The sequence below is a fragment of the Anneissia japonica genome, unplaced genomic scaffold (genome assembly GCF_011630105.1).
Source record: "Anneissia japonica isolate Jap-2015-1 unplaced genomic scaffold, ASM1163010v1 scaffold287722_len911783_cov160, whole genome shotgun sequence".
In the NCBI taxonomy this organism is placed as follows: Eukaryota; Metazoa; Echinodermata; class Crinoidea; order Comatulida; family Comatulidae; genus Anneissia; species Anneissia japonica.
The window spans coordinates 519,048-539,060 of record NW_022711579.1 but is presented as its reverse complement, the minus strand read 5'-3'; the positions used below and the strand labels follow the sequence as shown (position 1 = coordinate 539,060).

The 20,013-nt window shown below is 36.3% G+C and overlaps 1 protein-coding gene across 1 annotated transcript in view; it reads left to right on the top strand.

Annotated features, from left to right (window-relative positions):
- The window catches only part of LOC117107564 (guanine nucleotide-binding protein G(s) subunit alpha-like), a 67,611-nt gene extending 61,960 nt beyond the window's left edge, over positions 1-5,651 (top strand). Inside the window, exon 12 of the mRNA XM_033249268.1 lies at positions 321-5,651. Coding sequence (XP_033105159.1) covers positions 321-467 — 147 coding nt within the window. The 3' untranslated portion in view covers positions 468-5,651. The remainder of the gene's footprint in view (positions 1-320) is intronic.
- The last annotated feature ends 14,362 nt before the right edge of the window (positions 5,652-20,013 follow it).

The following is a 20,013-nucleotide window of genomic DNA, read 5'->3' as shown; positions in this document are numbered from 1 at the left end:
AACGCTAAAGTTCTCCTTTTGTAACCTTTTTTATTACCTTCAGTTACCTACATAAACTTTGGTTTATACCTGGACATTGTCAACATCATCTTATAGTTTGTTTCATAGAGTGGAGTGTCATTCCTTCCTTATGATGTGTATTTACCATTTGTATGATTTTTTTAAATATTTAACTGTGCCTTGTTTCTCTATTGAAAATTGAGTGAAATTTGGTGGTCAACATTTCAGAAGTTCTTTCATTTTTAAGTTTGTTTCCTTTATCTTAAACTATTTCTGTTACCTTTTTTAAAATCAATACATTTGTTGTTTTTTTAATCCAGAAAATCAGCACGGCAAGCGGTGATGGAAGACACTACTGCTATCCTCATTTTACATGCGCTGTGGACACAGAAAACATCAAAAGGGTGTTCAACGACTGCCGCGACATCATACAACGCATGCATCTCAGGCAATACGAACTTCTGTGACAACGTTTCAACACAAAGGCGAGCGGAATAGCGACAATGATGACGATGGGCAGAAACTGTACATAAGATCAAACTGATAAAACAAAATTCTGTGTCAACATAATGTATACCTAATACCCTAGGCTTCTGCAGTCTACCTGCTTCGGAAGGATTTTTATCTAAGAGTACCGGTTATCAGAGAAGCCTGAAGTAGCGTTTTACCAAGAGGTCGCTTTGAGTGTACTATCATGTGATGGATGCAAGAGTGATTTAGTGGGATGTACACAATCATTTCTTAACCTTTAACCTTGAAACTGTGCACAATTAGATTTGGAAGGAACACAATATGGTAGCTGAAAAAACATGCACCAGTTCATAGGAAATAGCGTGTGCGTTTTACACGTAGACTGATTGTGGTTACGTGAGTACAATCCTCTTGACGAGCCAACTGTACCTTTCGCTAGTAGGCCTAACAGTTACAAGCCTTTCTTCCCTCTTCTGTTTCAAAACTACTATTTTGTCGTTGTGACTGAATTCTTTTAAGTGCATTTTACTTGTTGATGGTTGGGTCAGGATGGGATGATATGCCGTACATTGTCAATAGTCTTGGACTCCCGTTGTTGCACATACAGCGTGTGCTACGTAGGGTAACGTGTAAAACCTTTTTAGACTGCCCTCCAACCCACTCCTTTCCTATCAGCTATCTTCAGCACTTCACCCTGTATATTTTTGTAAAGTCGGTGACATTTTTTTTCTCGATATAAGGAATATGATGGAGGAAAAAAAATCCAATGACAATTCTAAAAGTGATGCTATATATAGAGAGAAGGAGTGTTGTGGTTATCAGTTTATCTGCTAATGTTATAAGGGAGGGTATCTAAATAGAAATCTGTTGTCCAATTTTCTGTATAAAAAAAAGTACCAACTACTGTAGTTAGAAGCATAGAGTGAGTTGGAAAGGATGCATGTAAAAATTTGACCAATAGCTTTTGAGACAAGGTATTCTGAATCTATTTATTTATCTATCTTCGCAGTATCGTACTGTGTCAAGCTGTGTTTAAAACGTAGGTTAAGAATGTAAGGTTTCTGCCACTTAATGGAGAGAAAGTTCAGCCCCAGGAAAACTACCTAACTTATAGTGTTGCTCTTACTAAAAGTCTTTATTTTTTGAATCTGAAACAAAAATTCATAATTTATATTTGTGTTTCCTTTGTAAATATTGGATTTATCCAGGGTGGAACATTTTAAACGCATTTCTACAGTCTGTGTATTTCAGACCTACTATAATCAATAACAGGTTGATGAAAACAAATTTTCCACAAAAGTAATGATACTAAAACGAATTTGATGACAAAATAACCTAAACATAATTATAATTCCCAGTTTTTGTTGTCATTTGGATTTATAAACTTCTCCTTTAAAAGTGAACTTTTTAAACAATTTCATATCATTTTTAATATAAATAATATTCTTGATTTTCATTGTCAAAGAAAAGTTGGAAGGAGTATGATTTGATAATGTGCTACATATCAACATAATTCCCGTGTTGTTTGAACACATGCTTGGACAGGGATTCCCAGAGCAAACCCTTGGAACTTATTTTGTTCTATTAAGGCGATCAGATACGTAGTTACTTGTGTCTGTAAACTTTATTACATTTCTTTAATGTTCTGTAATTTAAGCTTCGTGATGGAAGATACAAAAATTGTAATTAGATTGATTAATTAATTAGAGTAATTAATTAATTAATTAGATTGATTGCAAATGTGAATGTCTGATTTATTTTATTACATGTGATGAAATTGATAAACTTGTATAAACAAAAACTTGTTGTTTATATAATTGCTAAGATGTTTCAGTGTTCAGAGAAAAGCATTGTGGGTTAAATAAACAGAAACGATCTGGGTGAGTGTAAGTGTGCACATTGAAAAGAAAACCCTTGGGTTTGCCTTTCCCCGGTCAGTTAACCTGCGGGTCCCCCTGCCTTTTGTTTCATGCGCAGGTGTGTACATATACAACTTGTACTGGTGCTTCTATACTACCTGTATTGAATCAGTGCACTACTAACTCACCGTCTCTTGTAATGTGCAGATTTGTGTTTTTAAATTAAATTTCGGTATGATGCCACACACTGCGTGTTGGAAATGGGCGAAACTGTACACAGTGTAATTAAAATGCTGTGTGTTTATGAATAACCAACAGGTGTGTTAAATAGGTTGATATACAGGTGAGCTCATTGCACCTGTAGTATATTAAGGTGTACTTATTTCTGATCAGTTTGTAGATATGTGGCGTCTAAAAAAAAAAAAACCAACCTGGTGTCCATGATGATGTGAATGGTATCAATGGTAACATTTACCCAAGTGAGTGGTTAAGCCAGTTGTTACACTGCAGAATATTTGCCATTATCTGCCTTCTCTGGCACTCCCCTTCCCTCTACCCCTCCCCTTCCCCTTCAGTAGAACTGGCAATTTTCAGATGTATAATATAATATGTAGGTTTAATAAGTTTGTATTGGTTTAAAAAAAAAAAGCTATTGAAATCTGATTGGCATTTAATGATGATGAATTTTGCATCATGAGATGTTGTGTTCTGTGCTGAGTAACATGACTGAAGCCATTGATTGCTGTAGTTATAAGATGATGTTATTTTAGCTTGTATATAAAGTCATAGATTGTGCCGACCGTTGCAAAAAATAGGCTGGTCATTCTGGTATTATGTGTTTTTAAAGAATAGGGAAACCTTATGATTATCCCTCAAGTGAACGTTATAACTCCATTATTGTGGGTTACTTTTCAACTTGAGATCATGCAGTGAAACGAAGCTGTTAGTTAATAAGCTCAAATAAAAAACAAACAAGTCTTTCCCTGTCTGAATACCCATCAATTTTATATTTTAAAAATATCTTAATATATACCACCAGTTAAATGGAACATCCCAGACTGGTATGAGCAATCCTCTATTATGGGAATTGGTGTCCACGTTATATCGGTCTTTAATAAAAGTTCGTCAAAGTGCAATCTGGACCATTAATCTGCAAAAATGAATACATATTATCAATTTTTTTCAAAATAAATAGGGAAATAAATTGAATTCCCTTTTCTACACAAAATTAAAAACAAATTGAGTGAGCTTGAATCAAATAGCTTATATTATATTGCTGATTATTTAATTCATGGTCTCAATTTTTTATTTCAGAATGGAAAACATTTTTATGCCCCGGTAGCTATTGTTCTCTATTCTTGGGTGTTGTTCTACTACTTTCTTTGCTATTTTATTGTCATGGTTCCTACAAGAATTAGCAATGCTTGATTTTAAATCAAAGTTAAAATTCTTGTTCACTGAAATCAGGGAGGAAAAATTAAATTAATGAAATAACAGAGTTTAGAATGTTAATTACCGTAACAATTACACAATTAAGAAAAAGAGCAATCAGTCATTTTGTCCCAGGCTGTATTTCTAAAAATAGACTTTGATCATAGAACCCTATGTATTTAAAGACTGCTGTGTAGACTTGGACACGTGTATGTAAACAGTGTGGTCCACGGCAATAGGAAGCTTTCCATCATGACGAAAACAAGGCGCTAGGATGCTATTACTTGTTCGTTTTTGGCGTAGATCAGCCGGTAACATGTCCTCAAATTTGCAGGTCAACAAGAACTCAATTTTGATTCATACGCCGATGGTTTTATGTGACGTTATCACATCTTAGGTCTTGCCACCGTTGTAGTATCGAAAGCTTCCTAATACCATAGCAGGGCGTAGTGTATTACAGGAACAGTCACCCTCACACAGCAGGTTTCCTTGTGTGTAGACAGTTGCTCAAACAATGACCTTTAAACTGCGGGGTGTTCTTTTGTGGCGACAGTTACTGGAAGAGCAAATTTCTAACCCTAATTCATGCACAAACTATTAATGCTGAGTGCCTTCAAATGTACTTTTCATTTTCTTTACTTTTTTTCGGATTTATAAATCATGTGGTATTTGTTATCAATCACTGTTTTATTATATTTTTTAAAAATGTTTTGTTTTTTATTATTATTATGTTAATATCAAAACTATGGACCAATGCTGTAGGTTAAGCGACCAGATAAACAATGTAGAGTGTGAAGTAAGATCCCCCGTTACTTGGACTATTACTATCAATGATGTTATCATATCATAGGATAGGATTGTACATAAGTATATCACAACAACTTGGTCTGTATAATGTATGCCATCACCTATCAAGACCGATTATCAATCGTATTTTGTTGTTTTGTTGCGTTGTCTGAAGATTTAACAATCTTACTTTAAGCCCTGTCTTGATTATCAAATTCTATTTGACAGTAACATGTGACATGCCTATATATGGTCATGATGACATCACATCATGACCATATATAGGCACATCATGACTACAGTATATATGGGCAGACAACAGCTTTTTTGTCAAATAAAATTTCGTAGTCTGGACAGGGTGGGGTTATTGTCTATGAAAGTTCACATTCGAAATAGCAGTTTTATGTTTGGATATATGCTTGAGTGTTATCATACAGGTACATATACATGTGTAGGATGTATAAATGCCTGTATGTGCATAGCGGTGTATATATGCATACATAGTTATAAAGGATATATATTTCTTCCCCCCACCCCCTTTTAAAATTCATATTGTTTAACTTTGAAGGTATTTCGATCATAAGAGAATGATACAGTGTTGTAATTGGCCAGTTTGGAAACTTACTATAATCAAGAAATACCTTTTTGATGGGTCATTTCAGTCTGCCTCCTCATCATCCAAACATTTTTATCAGGTTTGTTGTGTGACATTTGTGTCTCGTTTACTGATTTGAGAAGCATATGAAATGAGTCACAACTATTACTTAGTAGCAATGCCAAACTAACTTATTTCTATATTTTGTAAATACCTCCTTAAGCACAGCATTTGTTGTAATTGCTACGAAAAATAAACCGAGAAAAAAATGCGTTCTGATGTTGGCCATTAAAATGGAGACATATTGAAGAAAACACCACCACAATAGCCCTGTAATATAAACATTTAAGAATACTGTTAACTTGTCTGTCGTTGAGGGCGGTGTTAACTTGTCTGTTGTTGAGGGCGGTGTTAGCCTGACTGCTAGTAATTGCTCTTTGGATACTGTTGCTGTACACATTATGAGCAGCTTTTTCCTTCAGTAAATGTTAGGATAGATAAACAGGAAAGTGTGTTACTGTCTCTTTGTTTTTCTTTGTTGTTTGTGTTTCTTAAATGAATGATGGTGATCGTTCCGTGTGAGACCATAGAGGACAGCGTACATTACTTCAAATTTGAACTTTATTTTCATATGAAAGTATATACAGTTGAACTTGCCTAAGTCGAATCCAAAATAGCGTGGAAAAACTGTTCGACTTAGATAAAATTTGACTTACAGATGGTTAATTAATGGAAAACAACAATTTGCCATGTAAAATGAAATCCACTTAGGCAAGTTTAACTGTATTTCACATGAGCTATTCACAATACAGTACAATTTAGGCCTACATACAGTACATAAATGATTTTGTGCCAGTTTATATATGGGTAGACATAAACTGCCAATGAATTTGAAATACAACCTTGTTAAGATTCATAATCCCTGACGTTTTTTTTCACAAAAAAAAAAAATAATTATAATAATTATGTATTTTAATCTACTTAAGCACACAGATAAGAACAAGTTCTGATACAAGATCATATAAAACGTGTATGACTTTCTAAGATGAGTTAAAGCTCAAAATGGCAGCATATATACCTACATTGAATATATTATCTTAAGTATCACTGTTTTGCACAAAAAAATTTACACAACAGTGGATCACGACAAATGAAAACAGGACACAGCCAGAGGAACTGGTGCGTCTAACAGTAGAAACGTGTTTACAGTTAAAATAAAATACAGTAGAAAATTTAAATATAATATAAAATTATCAAACTTAAATTTTTTATAAATTAATTCGTAAACAATATTTCCTAATATAACAACCAAACACACCTTCAGGGTCAAATGTTACTTGTCGGTCGGTGTCCCCTGCATGCTTAAAGCAGGGTTGGCTACCATGGATTTCTATTCCACTCTACACTGTGCTGTCCTTCCCTTTGCCAATAACCGCCGCACCAAACATTTTTTTTCCAAGTGCTGCTCTCCATTAAGCGCCGCGGCGCTTGATCGAGAGTATAATTACCCTGTGTGTAATGAAACCCTTTGAGAAACGGGGTTTTAAATACAATGTATACAGTGTTAACATGAATAAATAACTCAATGAAGACACAAGAATTTATTTAATATAAACGTTTATTTACGATGACGCAAGAACTATGATAGGCCTACCGAACTACGGGAATATGTGAGGTAAGTAACATGGGAACGGGCATTGAAAGCGTCGTGCCAATATTTTTTTATAAGCACCACTCTTGAACAACCGGCGCTATCAAAAATGCGCTGCACTGAAGCCTTAAAAAATGTTGTAAGCGCCGCAGTGCTTATTTGAGCATTTACGGTACCTCACGTTCATTCATTCATCTACATAATTCCTTGGTCTAACCATGGAGAAACTAATTCCTCCATGGTCTAACTTCCTTCCATCTGCAATAATGTTCTTTTCAGTACCTCTTTTCTGACAAGATGGCCGAGGTATTCCAGATTTCTCTCTTTTTTTTTTCTTTTTTTTTAATGTCCTTTTTGTATTCATTCTTCTCAGTACTTCTGCATTTCAAATTTTGTCTTTGTGATATTGAGGATCCTAAAGTCCATGTTTCATTTAATACAATAGTGTTGACCATACATAACAGAGGGATACGGTAATATTTTTTTTAATATATAAATTAAATTAGATATATCAAGTCTAATAATAATATATTTTTGGTGTAATATATTGTAGATTGTCCTCCAGTGGATTATATTTCCAGTAATCGTCAGCCATTGTTCCACTTTGCAATAAATGGAACATTCCATTAAGCCAATCCCATCATCATGCTGTTGCACAAACGGTACAATAGAGACATTCGTGGAGTAAAACAGCAACATCCCACCCTTTTTTTCAACATTGTTATTGTTTGTATGAAGTTGGCTGGTTTTCTTGGTTCTAATACTGATATTTTGTGGCCTTATGTTTGTAACTAATTTGATACATGGATAAAAAAAAAATTCCATTTGTAGGCCTATTCATGTGTATTTTTTTTTTATTAAACAATGTAAATAACAATGACAGTTTCCTACCAATCCAGCTGCAATATCCTGGTATTTTCCAGTCTACGCAAAAACGAAATCGTTTAGCAGACTGCTTGATAATGAGAGCAATTTTAAATACCGTATTTATTGGAATAAACACCCAGGGACATTCATTGTTAAGAAGGGTTTTGAGGAAGCGTTTATTTGAGGGAGGCGTTTATCATCATCATCATCATCATCCATCATCCATCATCATCATCATCCTCATCAACATCCTCATCATCATTATCATCATCATCATCATCATCATCATTATCATAATCATTTTGTGTGTGTGAATTAGATCGTAGGCCTATATACTCAAAATAAATTTCACTACAACACATAATTAATATCGAAATGAAAGAAGAAAATTTAATTCTACTGGAGTAGGAAATCAAAAGAATTTGTTGACAGTGATGTTGCTTTGTTTACAGTCGTTTGGTTGGGTGGAGAGTTGATTATTTGAGGAAAAGATTATGGCATTTATTCCAAATGAGGCTCTAGAGGGGATGTTTATTCAAATAAATACGGTAACAAATTTATCTATGATTAACACTTTTCATATAGAAGTTTTGAAGAATGAGACTATCTCACACCAGAAACCATCCCGGCACTTGTGAATCCGGATTTCGGGGGTTACAACAAAAAAGGTGACATGAAATTTCTTGATACTGATCATAGGCCTAGGTCTACATAATAATTAATTGTAGATTATGGATTCACCTACTGTAATCACAGGCACATTTCATTTTAATTTTTATAATTAAGGTTCTCTGCTGAACCATTAATACCTTTGTGTCACATAACAGCCTATTCTGATTCCATCGGAGTCGTACAGGTACTTTTGGGGGTTTTTTTAAGTTGATTCTTATCCTACAATCATCAACATAATAATTATCGACATCATCATCACTGCCATCATCATCATCGCCATCAACATTATCATCATCATCATCAATATCATCATAACCACCACTATTATTACCGATTCTTGTTTTGACGTCTGCGTCTGTGCCCCCCTGCTTGTCAATAATGCTGCCCAGATATGTAAAGGCATCCACTTCTTCCAGCTTGCTTCCATGCAGTGTGACTGGGTCCTCACTTTTCGTATTGATCTTGAATATCTTGGTCTTGCCCTCATGGATCTTGAGACCAACTTCTTATGAGGTGGCTTCCAGCTCTGTTGTCTTGTCCTGCATCTTTTGGTGACTATGGGAAAGCAGGGCTAGGTCGTCAGCGAAGTCCAAGTCTTCAAGCTGATCCCATAGCGTCCATTGGATTCCATTTCTTCTATGTGCTGTTGACCTCTTCATGGTCTAGTCAATCACCAGGAGGAATAGAAAAGGCGACAGGAGGCAACCTTGTCGGACTCCAGTCATCACCCCGATGCTATTTGTGAGCTGTCCGCCATGAACCACCCGGCAAGTCATTCTTCATAAGAGTTCTTGATCAAGGTGACCAGTTTGGTTGGCGCTCCATAAAGGCGTAGCAGCTTCCAGAGTGTCTCACGATCAATGCTGTCAAACGCCTTCTCATAATCGACGAAATTGATATACAGCGATGAGTTCCACTCTAAGGACTGCTTAACGATGATGCGCAAGGTGGCAATCTGGTCGATGTTCTGGCGGAAACCAGCCTTCTCTGTAGTTCGCACATTTACTGAGGTCATTTTCCTTAGGTAGTTTGATGAGGTAGCCCTCCTTCCAGTCCGATGGTACCTCTTCTTCCCAAATCTTCACGAACAGAGGGTAGAGCATCTCTAAGGTTGTTTCCAGGTCTGCCTTGAGTGCTTGAGTTTGATGGCTTTTCTAATTCCTCTCTCGTTGGGTGTCCGCAGTTGATATCTAGGTCTCTATATCGGCTGGATTGATGTCAGGGGGATTTGGAGGGACAGGTCTGTTCAAAAGCTCCTCAAAGTGCTCTGCCCATCTGTTCAGTTGTTGCTCTGTTCCCTGGACAGTGTTCCCTTCTTTGTCCTTGATTGGTGGCTCGGGTCTGCTGTACTTCACTGGCAGTTTCTTGGTGGTATCATATAGCTGCTTCATGTTGTTACTGTCTGCTGCTTCCTCTGCTTCTTTTGCCAGGCTGTCAACATACTTCCGCTTATCTGCTTTTGCGCTATTCTTCACTTCTCTGTTGACTTTTGTGAAGTCTTCTTGTGCTTTAGCCTTTGCTGCCCTTGATCGGCTATTGTTTACTGCTGCCTTCTTCTGCCTTCTCTCCTGTATTTTGCGCAGTGTGTCTGCCGATATCCATTCCTTTTTTGGTGTCTCCTGGGGCCCACTACTTCCTGACAGGCTGTTGTAAATGTCACCTTCACCTTTTACCAGTGGGTCTCCAGATCAGCCTCTTCTTCAAGTAGCTTTTGTAACACTTGGTATTTGTTGGTGAGGGACAGCTTGAAATTTTCTCTAGTCACAGTGGTGGTGCCAGAGTGGGGGTGGGTGCTGGTGGGCTATAGATAAATTTTGTCGGGGAACAAACAAATAAAAAAAAATATTTACATATTATATTCGTTTAGCCACTATATTTTTTGTGTTAACTTTTCATCACAACAACGACAACAACAATAATAATAATAATAATAATAATAATAATAATAATAATTCAATGAGACTAATTAAAAATAATTTGCGTTCTGTTATGACAAATGCTCATTTAGATAGCCTCATGATGGTTGGAATACATCGTGATAGGTGAAGACCTCGACCATGACATCGTGGTTGACAGATTTCATACAAAATTTCCAAAAAATATAATTTCACTTTCAAGAATGAGGATTTGAAAATAAATATGGTTACATTGCATATTCTTTGATTCTTGCTTTATTAAAAAATTTTTGGTTTTGGAAGCTGATTTCAACATTAGGAAGCATAGCCTACATGAAGTCATATTAGTAACTCGATGCCTATCAAATAAGTAATAAAAATTCGCCATAATTCATCAAATATCCGTGGCTTCCAGGGGGAGAAGCCCCTGGACCCTCACCGGGGGCCCTAGTCGGCCCCCTGGCCCCAGCCAAGTGAGACTCGATTCGTTCCACTAGCCCCCCCCCCCCCATCGGGGCCTTTAGACCCTCTGTCGGGCAGGTCCTGGCGCCACCACTGTCTAGTCATTGTGTCTTTCAGTAGGCTGAGGTTGTATTTCTGCCTCATTGTAGTTGGTTTCATCCAGTTCTTCTTCAGCTTCATCTTCAGCCTGGTGACCAATAGGTGGTGGTCAGAAGCAACGTCTGCTCCTCTTCCCACCCTTACATCTTGTAGGGATCTCCTGCATTTCTTTGCCATGCAGATGTGGTCAATTTGGTTTTCTGTCGCTAGATAAGGTGATACCCAGGTGGCCTTGTGTACTCTTCTGTGTGGGAAAATACTGCCACCAATGACCAGATTGTTCATCGCACAGAAGTCTGCAAATCTCTCGCCATTCTCGTTTATCACTCCCAGTCCGTGCTTTCCCATCACTTCCTGATGCCCTGTGTTGTCTTGTCCGATTTTGGCGTTGAAATCGCCCATGAGGATATTAACGTCTCTCTTTTGGTACTTCTATAGCTATGACGTCCTGCAGTCTGTCGTAGAAGCGGTTTTTTGCTGCTTCATTGCTGTCATTGGTTGGAGCATAACACTGTATGACATTCATCTTTATCTTCTTCTTCTTAGTTCTAAAGGATGCTGCGATGATTCTCGGTCCGTGTGCTTCCCATGCTGTCAGAGCTTGCTGGGCATGTCCAGACAGCATGAGTGCTACACCTTCTGTATGTGGAGCGTTGTCTTCTTCATGTCCGGAATACAGCAACATCTCTCCACTGAGCAATCTCTTTTGTCCTGAATGTGTCTCACTGATTCCAAGCAGTGTGAGGTGGTAGCTTTTCATTTCCACTGCTACTTGTGATTTTTGTCCCGTCTCATACATGGTCCTCACATTCCATGTTCTGACGTTGATGGTCCTAGTCGATAGGGGGGTCGACCTTGTAGCTTCCTTACGGCTTTCACTACACGGCTTCATAAGTTCTCTTGAAGAGGACCCTTCCTCTCCCAGGGTAAAGGTTTCTTGGTCTGTTAGCGTTTCTGTAACAAGTTGTTTGATGGGGGTGTTAGCCCCATGCCCAACCCTCCTCCTTTATCCGGGCTTGGGACCGGCTGAGTGGTCCCCGAAAGTTACACTCAGGCGGAGTTGGCGTTTTACATATAAACATTACTCAATGGACTACGAAAGAGACTTTGCAATTAATAACTAATGTAAGTATCAGTATTAAACATTTTGCATCGTTAATTCACTAGTTAAATGGGAATTCTGTCATCATTCTATGGTTATTATTTTGAATACGTTTGTTAGTCAGCCGCATTAAATGCATTGACAATTTCCTCGACAGAAGCATGCACTGACATGCTGCATTCTATTCAACGACATAACCTACATTACAAGTGACTCGGTAAAACCACCGAAGACCTGAAACTGGCTAAAAAAAACGTTATTTACAGTAATTACAGCTTAGATCTTCCGTTCGTTGTTTACATTTTAGATTCGTATCTATTTTTTTTTCATTGACAATACATGAAGACCTATGTAATTTATTAACAAGAGCCTATAATTATCTGGTAAACAACTTTTAAGCCTGAATAATGGAAATTTGTTGTAGCCCGACAAAAATATTTTCTATTATTTTTAAAGGACAGCGAAAGTGACACCGTCTTTATAAATATTAATATTATAATATCTTCATGGATGTGTACTTCCATGATTTCGATATCAAATAATTCAACATATTCAGAAATTCGGATCAGAGGGATGGATCCAGAGGGGACTTTCACATATGGACTTAGGATTATGTCACCTCCATGGACCATGCTCTAGATGACCGGAAACGACTTAAATATGAATACAATTTTCATTTTCTTTTTCTGCATTTCCGAATTAATTTTTAAATAATTTAGGCGGTGGCCGCACAGTGGGCCAGGGCGAAATCAAAGTGTGCCAAAAGTCCATTTTGGTGACTATGGCTTTTACACCCTTTTTTCACATAATTGAAGAAGAGTATACCCTGGTGAATCTATCCTGAAAATATTTTACATTTAAACGTATTTTAAGGGAGGTATTTTTCAACAAATGTCGGAAATTTTTCTGATACTTTTACAATATAGGCCTAATATGATTGTGGACGGAATTAATATATCATGACATTGGTGTAGGTCTAACGTCTGAGAATTCTATGGAATCGCAGATGCAAACACATTTTACATTTAAAAAATGTAAAATTAGGTTGTCTGGTATTATTATGAATTTTGATTTCGATTTCGATTTATTAAAAAAAAAAACATTTATATTCACTGTAAGATTAACAATAGAAATTTCAATGTTGGCCTATGCCTAAAGCACTTTTGGCCCCATCTAATCAGAAAAATGTATTTTGATGACGTCATAGAAAATACAAAAAAGTTTCCCACAGAAGTTCTTTTGTCCCAAACATCCTTAAACATTTAAAAAATCATTGCAATATGAACTTGTTTTTGTGTTACAATGAAAACTGACATCGTCCAATCAAAAAACAGTACAAAAATGACGTCATATGGATTTGAAAATGCTTTTATTGATTTCTACTGGTATGAAAACCTCTAGATAAGTTTTACATTCGCTTAGATTAGCTTCTGTAATGAGTAATTAATTTTGGCACACTTTGACTTCAGTCTGGCCCACTGTGGGCCGGTTGCACACTTTCCCCTTCGAATATACAGAGCAGTTGAGCATTTTATATAGGACTGTAATAATAATAATAATAATAATAATAATAATAATAATAATAATAATAATAATAATAGGCCTAATTATAGTAATAATAGGCCTAATAATAATAAGCGTAATAATAATAGGCCTAATAATGATAGGCCTAAATTATAATAATAATAATAATAATTATTATTATTATTATTGTTATTATTATTAATAAGAATAATAATAATATTATTAATAATAATAATAATAATAATAATAATAATAATAATAATAATAATAATAATAATAATTATTATTATTATTATTTATTATTTATCATTATTATTATTATTATTATTATTATTATTATTATTATTTGTGAGTGCCGGTTTAAGAGGAAACACTCATGGCTCCCCTCCAAAGGAAAGTCAAAATGTGAAACATATTTACATTTACAATACATTTGAAATACAGATACATTTTTAAAAACCAGACATGAGCCTACGTGGCTGACCGTCTCTCTCTCACTCTATCTATGTGGCAATGTGTGCACGGATATTTACTTATTTATTTATTTATTTATTACCAATTCGACATAATAGATGAATAATATGCAATGGATGAAATTACTTGGAGAGTGCCTAGAGAAAGACATGGGCAAGGCCCAACACCAAAGGTGATCCACTGATCGTATGATAAAATGTAATTCATACATGAAAGTAAAAACAATACAACTAAGCCTGAATTTGAAAGCAATGTTAGCAAGAGGGCTCCAAGTCTTCAATAAAAGATAAGGCAGCAGACAATTTAACAGAAAATGGCGCTAGGAGGAAGAGTTTTCTACATTGAAACCGCCTTAATGAAAACCGATTTTTGAAAATAATGTAGTCCTAACAATCCTTGATTAGAGTGATGTATGGGATTTAAAAAAAAACTTGTAGAGCAATTAGAGGAGAAATATTTAGCAAAAAGTACAACACGGCTAACATTTTTCTTCTGACCTCCAAAGGGAATAAATTAAGTAACCTCAGCCTGTCTATACTCCGCATAAGTTGGTATGCTGGGGCCAGATTTAATTTTAAGCTAAGATATTGCTAAGATGGTTTCATAAACCAGCTTATTAAGATATTTGCTTTTGGGACATCTTTTGACTTAAGTCACTTGCTAAGCAGAGATTGATAAATCTCGGGTCTTGGCCCCAGTAGCACATGTTACTGTAAACTAAAACTTATTTTTAACTTGAAACGCTCTTGCTCATGTAGTCCGAGTTAGCATAACTCCCTCGTCCGATCCAAACAAATATATTTTGTAGCCAATCCAATTGTGGTCAAAATTCACATGGGTGATCCTGTACCGTAAGATTTCTCCCCATGAACCTCACCCCAGGGATTTTATTCCGGGACCCTGAACAAGGCTCTAGGCATCCTCTTGTTTCAGACCCCCGATCAGAATTGTTGGAACCCCTATCGACATTTTTCCTGATTTTACGAACATTTTACTACAAAATCCTTAAATCGACACCAGCCAATTTAAGGATTTATGTATAAATAAGAATATAGAACTGGTATAATTTAACTGTCTGTTAATTGAGAGGAAAACAATTTTGTTATTCATATATTTAATTGCAAGTTTGTAACTTACTCAAATATAATTATTCAGTGATGGAATTAAATTGTTTTCTTTCAGCTCAAGACAGTGTATATTTAAATTGGACCTCATTGGAAATGGGCTGGACTCCGGCCTAATGGGCGTTCCTAATTGTACATCGATTATTAATGGATTGGTAGATTTGACCTTTCAAACTATTATCATTGGCATCTGTGTTAAGCCTAATTAAGTATAAATTAGATTAAAAACACTTTTTTGGAAACTTTATGACATTCATACTTTCATGAGGTATATAGAATACAGATTGATTTAATACATTATGTAAAAGTGTACATGTTAATAAAGCGTTATTTTAATATGAGTGGGTGAGTACGCTCCCCGACATCCCTTCTCAAATCGAAAAAGGTTCAAATTCGAAAAAGGTCGAAAATGTTCTGAATACACATTTTTTTTTTTTTTTTTGGAATAAAACTTAAAAGCGAATATTAAATCTTAACATTTTAACCAATACTCTATCGGACCCCTGTGTTCGTCCTATAATAACAAAGCTGTGGTCAAACCTGCTTTTCCCCTTCACGGCATCTGGAGTTTTAGGTGAACAAAAGTGTACATGTTAATAAAGCGTTATTTTAATATGAGTGGGTGAGTACACCCCCAACATCCCTTCCCAAATCGAAAAAGGTCCAAATTCGAAAAAGGTCGAAAATGCTTTTCCCCTTCACGGCATCTGGAGTTCTAGGTGGACCTCCCCATTTGATCATTAGTCCCACTACCACTAATGATTACAGAGCCAAACCAAGGCAATATATGTTTTTATATATATATATATATATATATAATCTATAACACCACTATCTCAATACTTGACCGCTTTGATCTCTGTCGGATTTCACTTTGTGTATTACAGAATAAACTATTAGATAATTGGCCAATAATCCGTCTACATCACTATTGTATTCTTTATATTGTACAGTATACAACTTGCAACAGCCAATCTTGTGCATTCAGTAAAGCTGATGAAGGCCAGAGGACTACGGTCCGAAAGTTTCTTTCAAAATTCTGACGACAATTCTGATAAATATATCGGAAAACGAATACAATAGAAAATAATATTAAACTGTACAAATACACAAAAATTTTGAGAACATTAACGGCATTATGGACCACTTTATGCTGCATTCTATTTTCATGAATGAGTATTTTATGCGATTGTTATCGGTCTATTTAAATCAAAGTTTTATGACCCATAGATCGTTTTTAAGTCACTATATTATTAATATTACACTTTATTATTAAAATGATTAAGATAGAAAAAATTATAGAATGTATATACAGACAATGATTTTGAGAACATTAACGGCATTAAGATCATGAATAGCGATGTTATAATAGGCCTACTGTATTAAATTAAAACGTACTTTCCGACCCAATGATCTTTTTTAAGTCACTATATAAATAATATTACACTTTAATAATTTAATTAAATGTACAGTACTTAGATTGATATTTACTTTCTACTAATGTTCTACTCCAGTGAATTACATTTTAATTACAGTGGAATTAAGGGGCGTTTGAGTATATAGGCCTACAGTACGTAGGCCGCGCCTGTCCATTTTACACAAAAAAATAAATGCTTTCCTCGAATAAACACCTCCCTCGAATAAACTCCCCCTCAAAAACCATTCTCAACAATAAAAACGCCTCAGGGCGATTATTCGTCCGGGACCAAAAATGATAATTTTCCCGTCCATATAACGTTATTTATGATTGTCAATTTCTAATATTGCGGTATTAAAAAAATCCCCCAAAAAATTCCCAACGCGAACACATGTAGGCTATTTTTTATGCCGAGACGCAGACAGAGGCTCTAGTCAGGCCCTTGATTCGGGTGTATAATTGTAGATTATTATTTATTTATTTATTTATTTCATTTAGATATAGGCCTACATATTATTATTTTAATTAAACTTTATACGCTTATAAATATGCTTATAAGACATTTTATCTGACAGGCCTGTTTAATTAATTTTTTGCTGATATCTAAATTGTTAATCACGTTTGATTTACAGATAATAAGACAAAACTAATCATTAAATTACAATAAGCAGTTATTTATTATACGAATGAACAGAGATCGCATCACACTTAGCATTGGAAGGCTTCTGAATTTTCAATTTCGCAATTTTGTACTTTGCCTATTTAACAATATTTCAGAGAAGTATAATGTAAATACCAATTAGGTAGGCCTATGTTTGAATTAAGCTTGTTGAGTATACGATAATTTTCATAGCATTAAATTGGCCTATTGTGAATTATGTCAGAATTGAGTCTACATTAAATTAAATATCGTATGAATTAATATTATTTAAGCTTGAAACTAATCCTTAAGTGATATTTTCAAACATTTTATGATCCATTAGGTGCCACGGGAGACAATAGGCTGGCTGTAGCCTAAATGGCAGGGAAAAAAATCGTCCAATTTCGACAAAACCCGTGACGCATTAGGCTAAATGTTGAATATTCATTGTATATAGGCCTATACAATGAATTAATTAAGCATCTTCATTTCATTCTTATTTCAAGTGAACATAAAAAACAGCGAATACAGAACACGCCTGAGAGGATTCCGGACCTAAAAGTAAACTTTGTTTATCGAGAGGCTCCAACCATAAACAGATCAAAATTCACATCGAAAGACAGTTTATAAAGTTAAAAAATACTATTAATAATATAACCAGACAAATGTTAAGAAAAACTTTCATACCGTAAATTACAATCGTAATACGAAAAAGGCCGTAGCTCCCGGAACGAGTCGCCCCAAACCCTATCGACTCTGCTCTATACGGGCCGCCGCTTGCCTAAAGCTGGCCTTCGACACCCGGTCACAATGGTGCTCCGGTAACATAGACACGTTGCCCAGGCCCTGCGCGAGTCCCGCTTCACCACGTCATTTTCAGCCAACAAAAATAAACTGACTTCATCACTCTCGTATCTAAGGAAGAAACCCCTGCAAATCCTGCTAATCTGAAGTGGCGTACCGTATCACACTTTACTTTTTATATTTTTTTATTTATATTTTTACTTTTTATATTTTTTTACTTTAGTGGTCAATATGAGACAAGTTCTACTTCTAGTTTTGATCTCTGTGATGGTCTAATTTCGCATTTTTTACCTGCAAGTCTGTTATAATTTAATTTTCTTTTATTTTAAGAAATTATATAATAATTGTTCATATGTATGTTTTCTTATGACCATTACGAAATAAGTGTTACTGAGTGAGAAAAAAAAAGGGGCTGTGTTCCCCAAAAATGACCTCCCCCAGTCGTCTCCAATCACGGTCAGGTAAATAAAAATCACCCAAAATCAACATCTTGCGAATTAGCGCCCCTCAACTGATCATCGAGCCCCCCCACTTCACCACCTTCGCGCCCCCACCCCATTTCAGGACCTCTGATACGCCACTGTGGCAAACATGCACACCACTAACAACGCAACTAATTTCATCTGCTCTTGTGTAAATACCGGTAACCCCAATAATTGTTAACGCTACTGTATTTTGAAAATGTAGTGTGTTGCATTCCTTAAAATCATTAGATTAAATTCGCGAGTATGGTACTTGTTTATACAGTACTGGTAGATGCTAAATACAACGGGTTCAGCCGAGGGGGCGTGGCTTCGTATGTTGACGTCATGGATAACCTTCGCTATGTTTTGTAATAATCTCATCGACAAAGTGTGGGCCCTGTCTGTAATCACACAGCATAGCAATCCGTACAACTAATTCCTTCATGGTACAACCAATGTAAGAAAAAATAAGTTGTCCCTGTGTGTTTTTCTTTCCAAAAATTAGGATGCCTGAAATATTATCAATTCATTGGGCCTACACAGAGTAAATAATATATAGGTCTAGGCCTATAGTTAGTCTTATTTTAGCCGTAGGGATTATGCCTTAATCACAGAAAGAAATGAAAACAATTCAATGACCTAGGCCCTACTGTAGTACACTGTACTTAGCAGGGGAAGCGGGTGGGGGTGGGGCAGGGCCCCCGTCGGGGAGATCTGGCTTCTCTTCCACCCCCTGACGTGGAGAAAAACCTCAATTCGTCGGGGAGAAAAAATGTAATGTATTTTCTACATATTAGTAGACACCAAAATCGACTAAGTAAGCCTTCAAACCAATTCTTTTTCGGGGGTTGGTGGGGAGCCAAGAGGAACACTTTCGACGGATATTGAGGGACGTCCGAAGTTCACTTTTTTCGTCGGGGACCTCGAGGGCCTTATAAATTAAAATTACAACTTTTACAACATGACTGCTGAAGTTCAGATTTTTTTTAGTGTTCACTGATTTGAAACAATATTGCCGGCTATAATCCAGAAAAAGAGAAAGGAACCGAATGTTATATATATGTAATTTAAGTAAATATATTAACTTTCCAATGTCGTGTATTTTGTATTGTAATGTTATGTAGGCCCATTATGCGCCTATTCAGTGCAGATTTTTCAGTAGCCTAGGCGAGGGTCTTACAACAGATTCTGCATGCGCCTAGCTTCACGTAAATGAGGCATAGGCCTAGACGGACTGCTGCGGGTTGCTGGACGCACAATCTAGGTCTAGGCACCAGACTACTGAAAAGACCTCCTGGTCCGACCTAGCCCAGGAGCCTAGACCTATGAACGTCCATACTACTAGGCCAATTGTCTGAAAATGGACTCGATCGTCCCTCACCCGCTCGTAGCAGCAGCACAAGAGAAAACATAAGCTAAGCCCTAGCCTGCTCGACTTGCTAATTTCACAATGGTCACACAGTGTAGTGTGATGTTTTTTGGTAGACGGCTTAATTATACTTGACGTCACCATATACAAGCCACGCCCCCTCGGCTGAACCCGTTGTATTTAGCAACTACCTACAGTACTGTATAATAAGTACTGTAATTTCAATTCCGATGGTGGCGCTCCGGAATAAAAAGGGTCACGTGCACCCGTCAGCCAATGAGAGGAGACTAGCTGAGTGGCCCGGCCC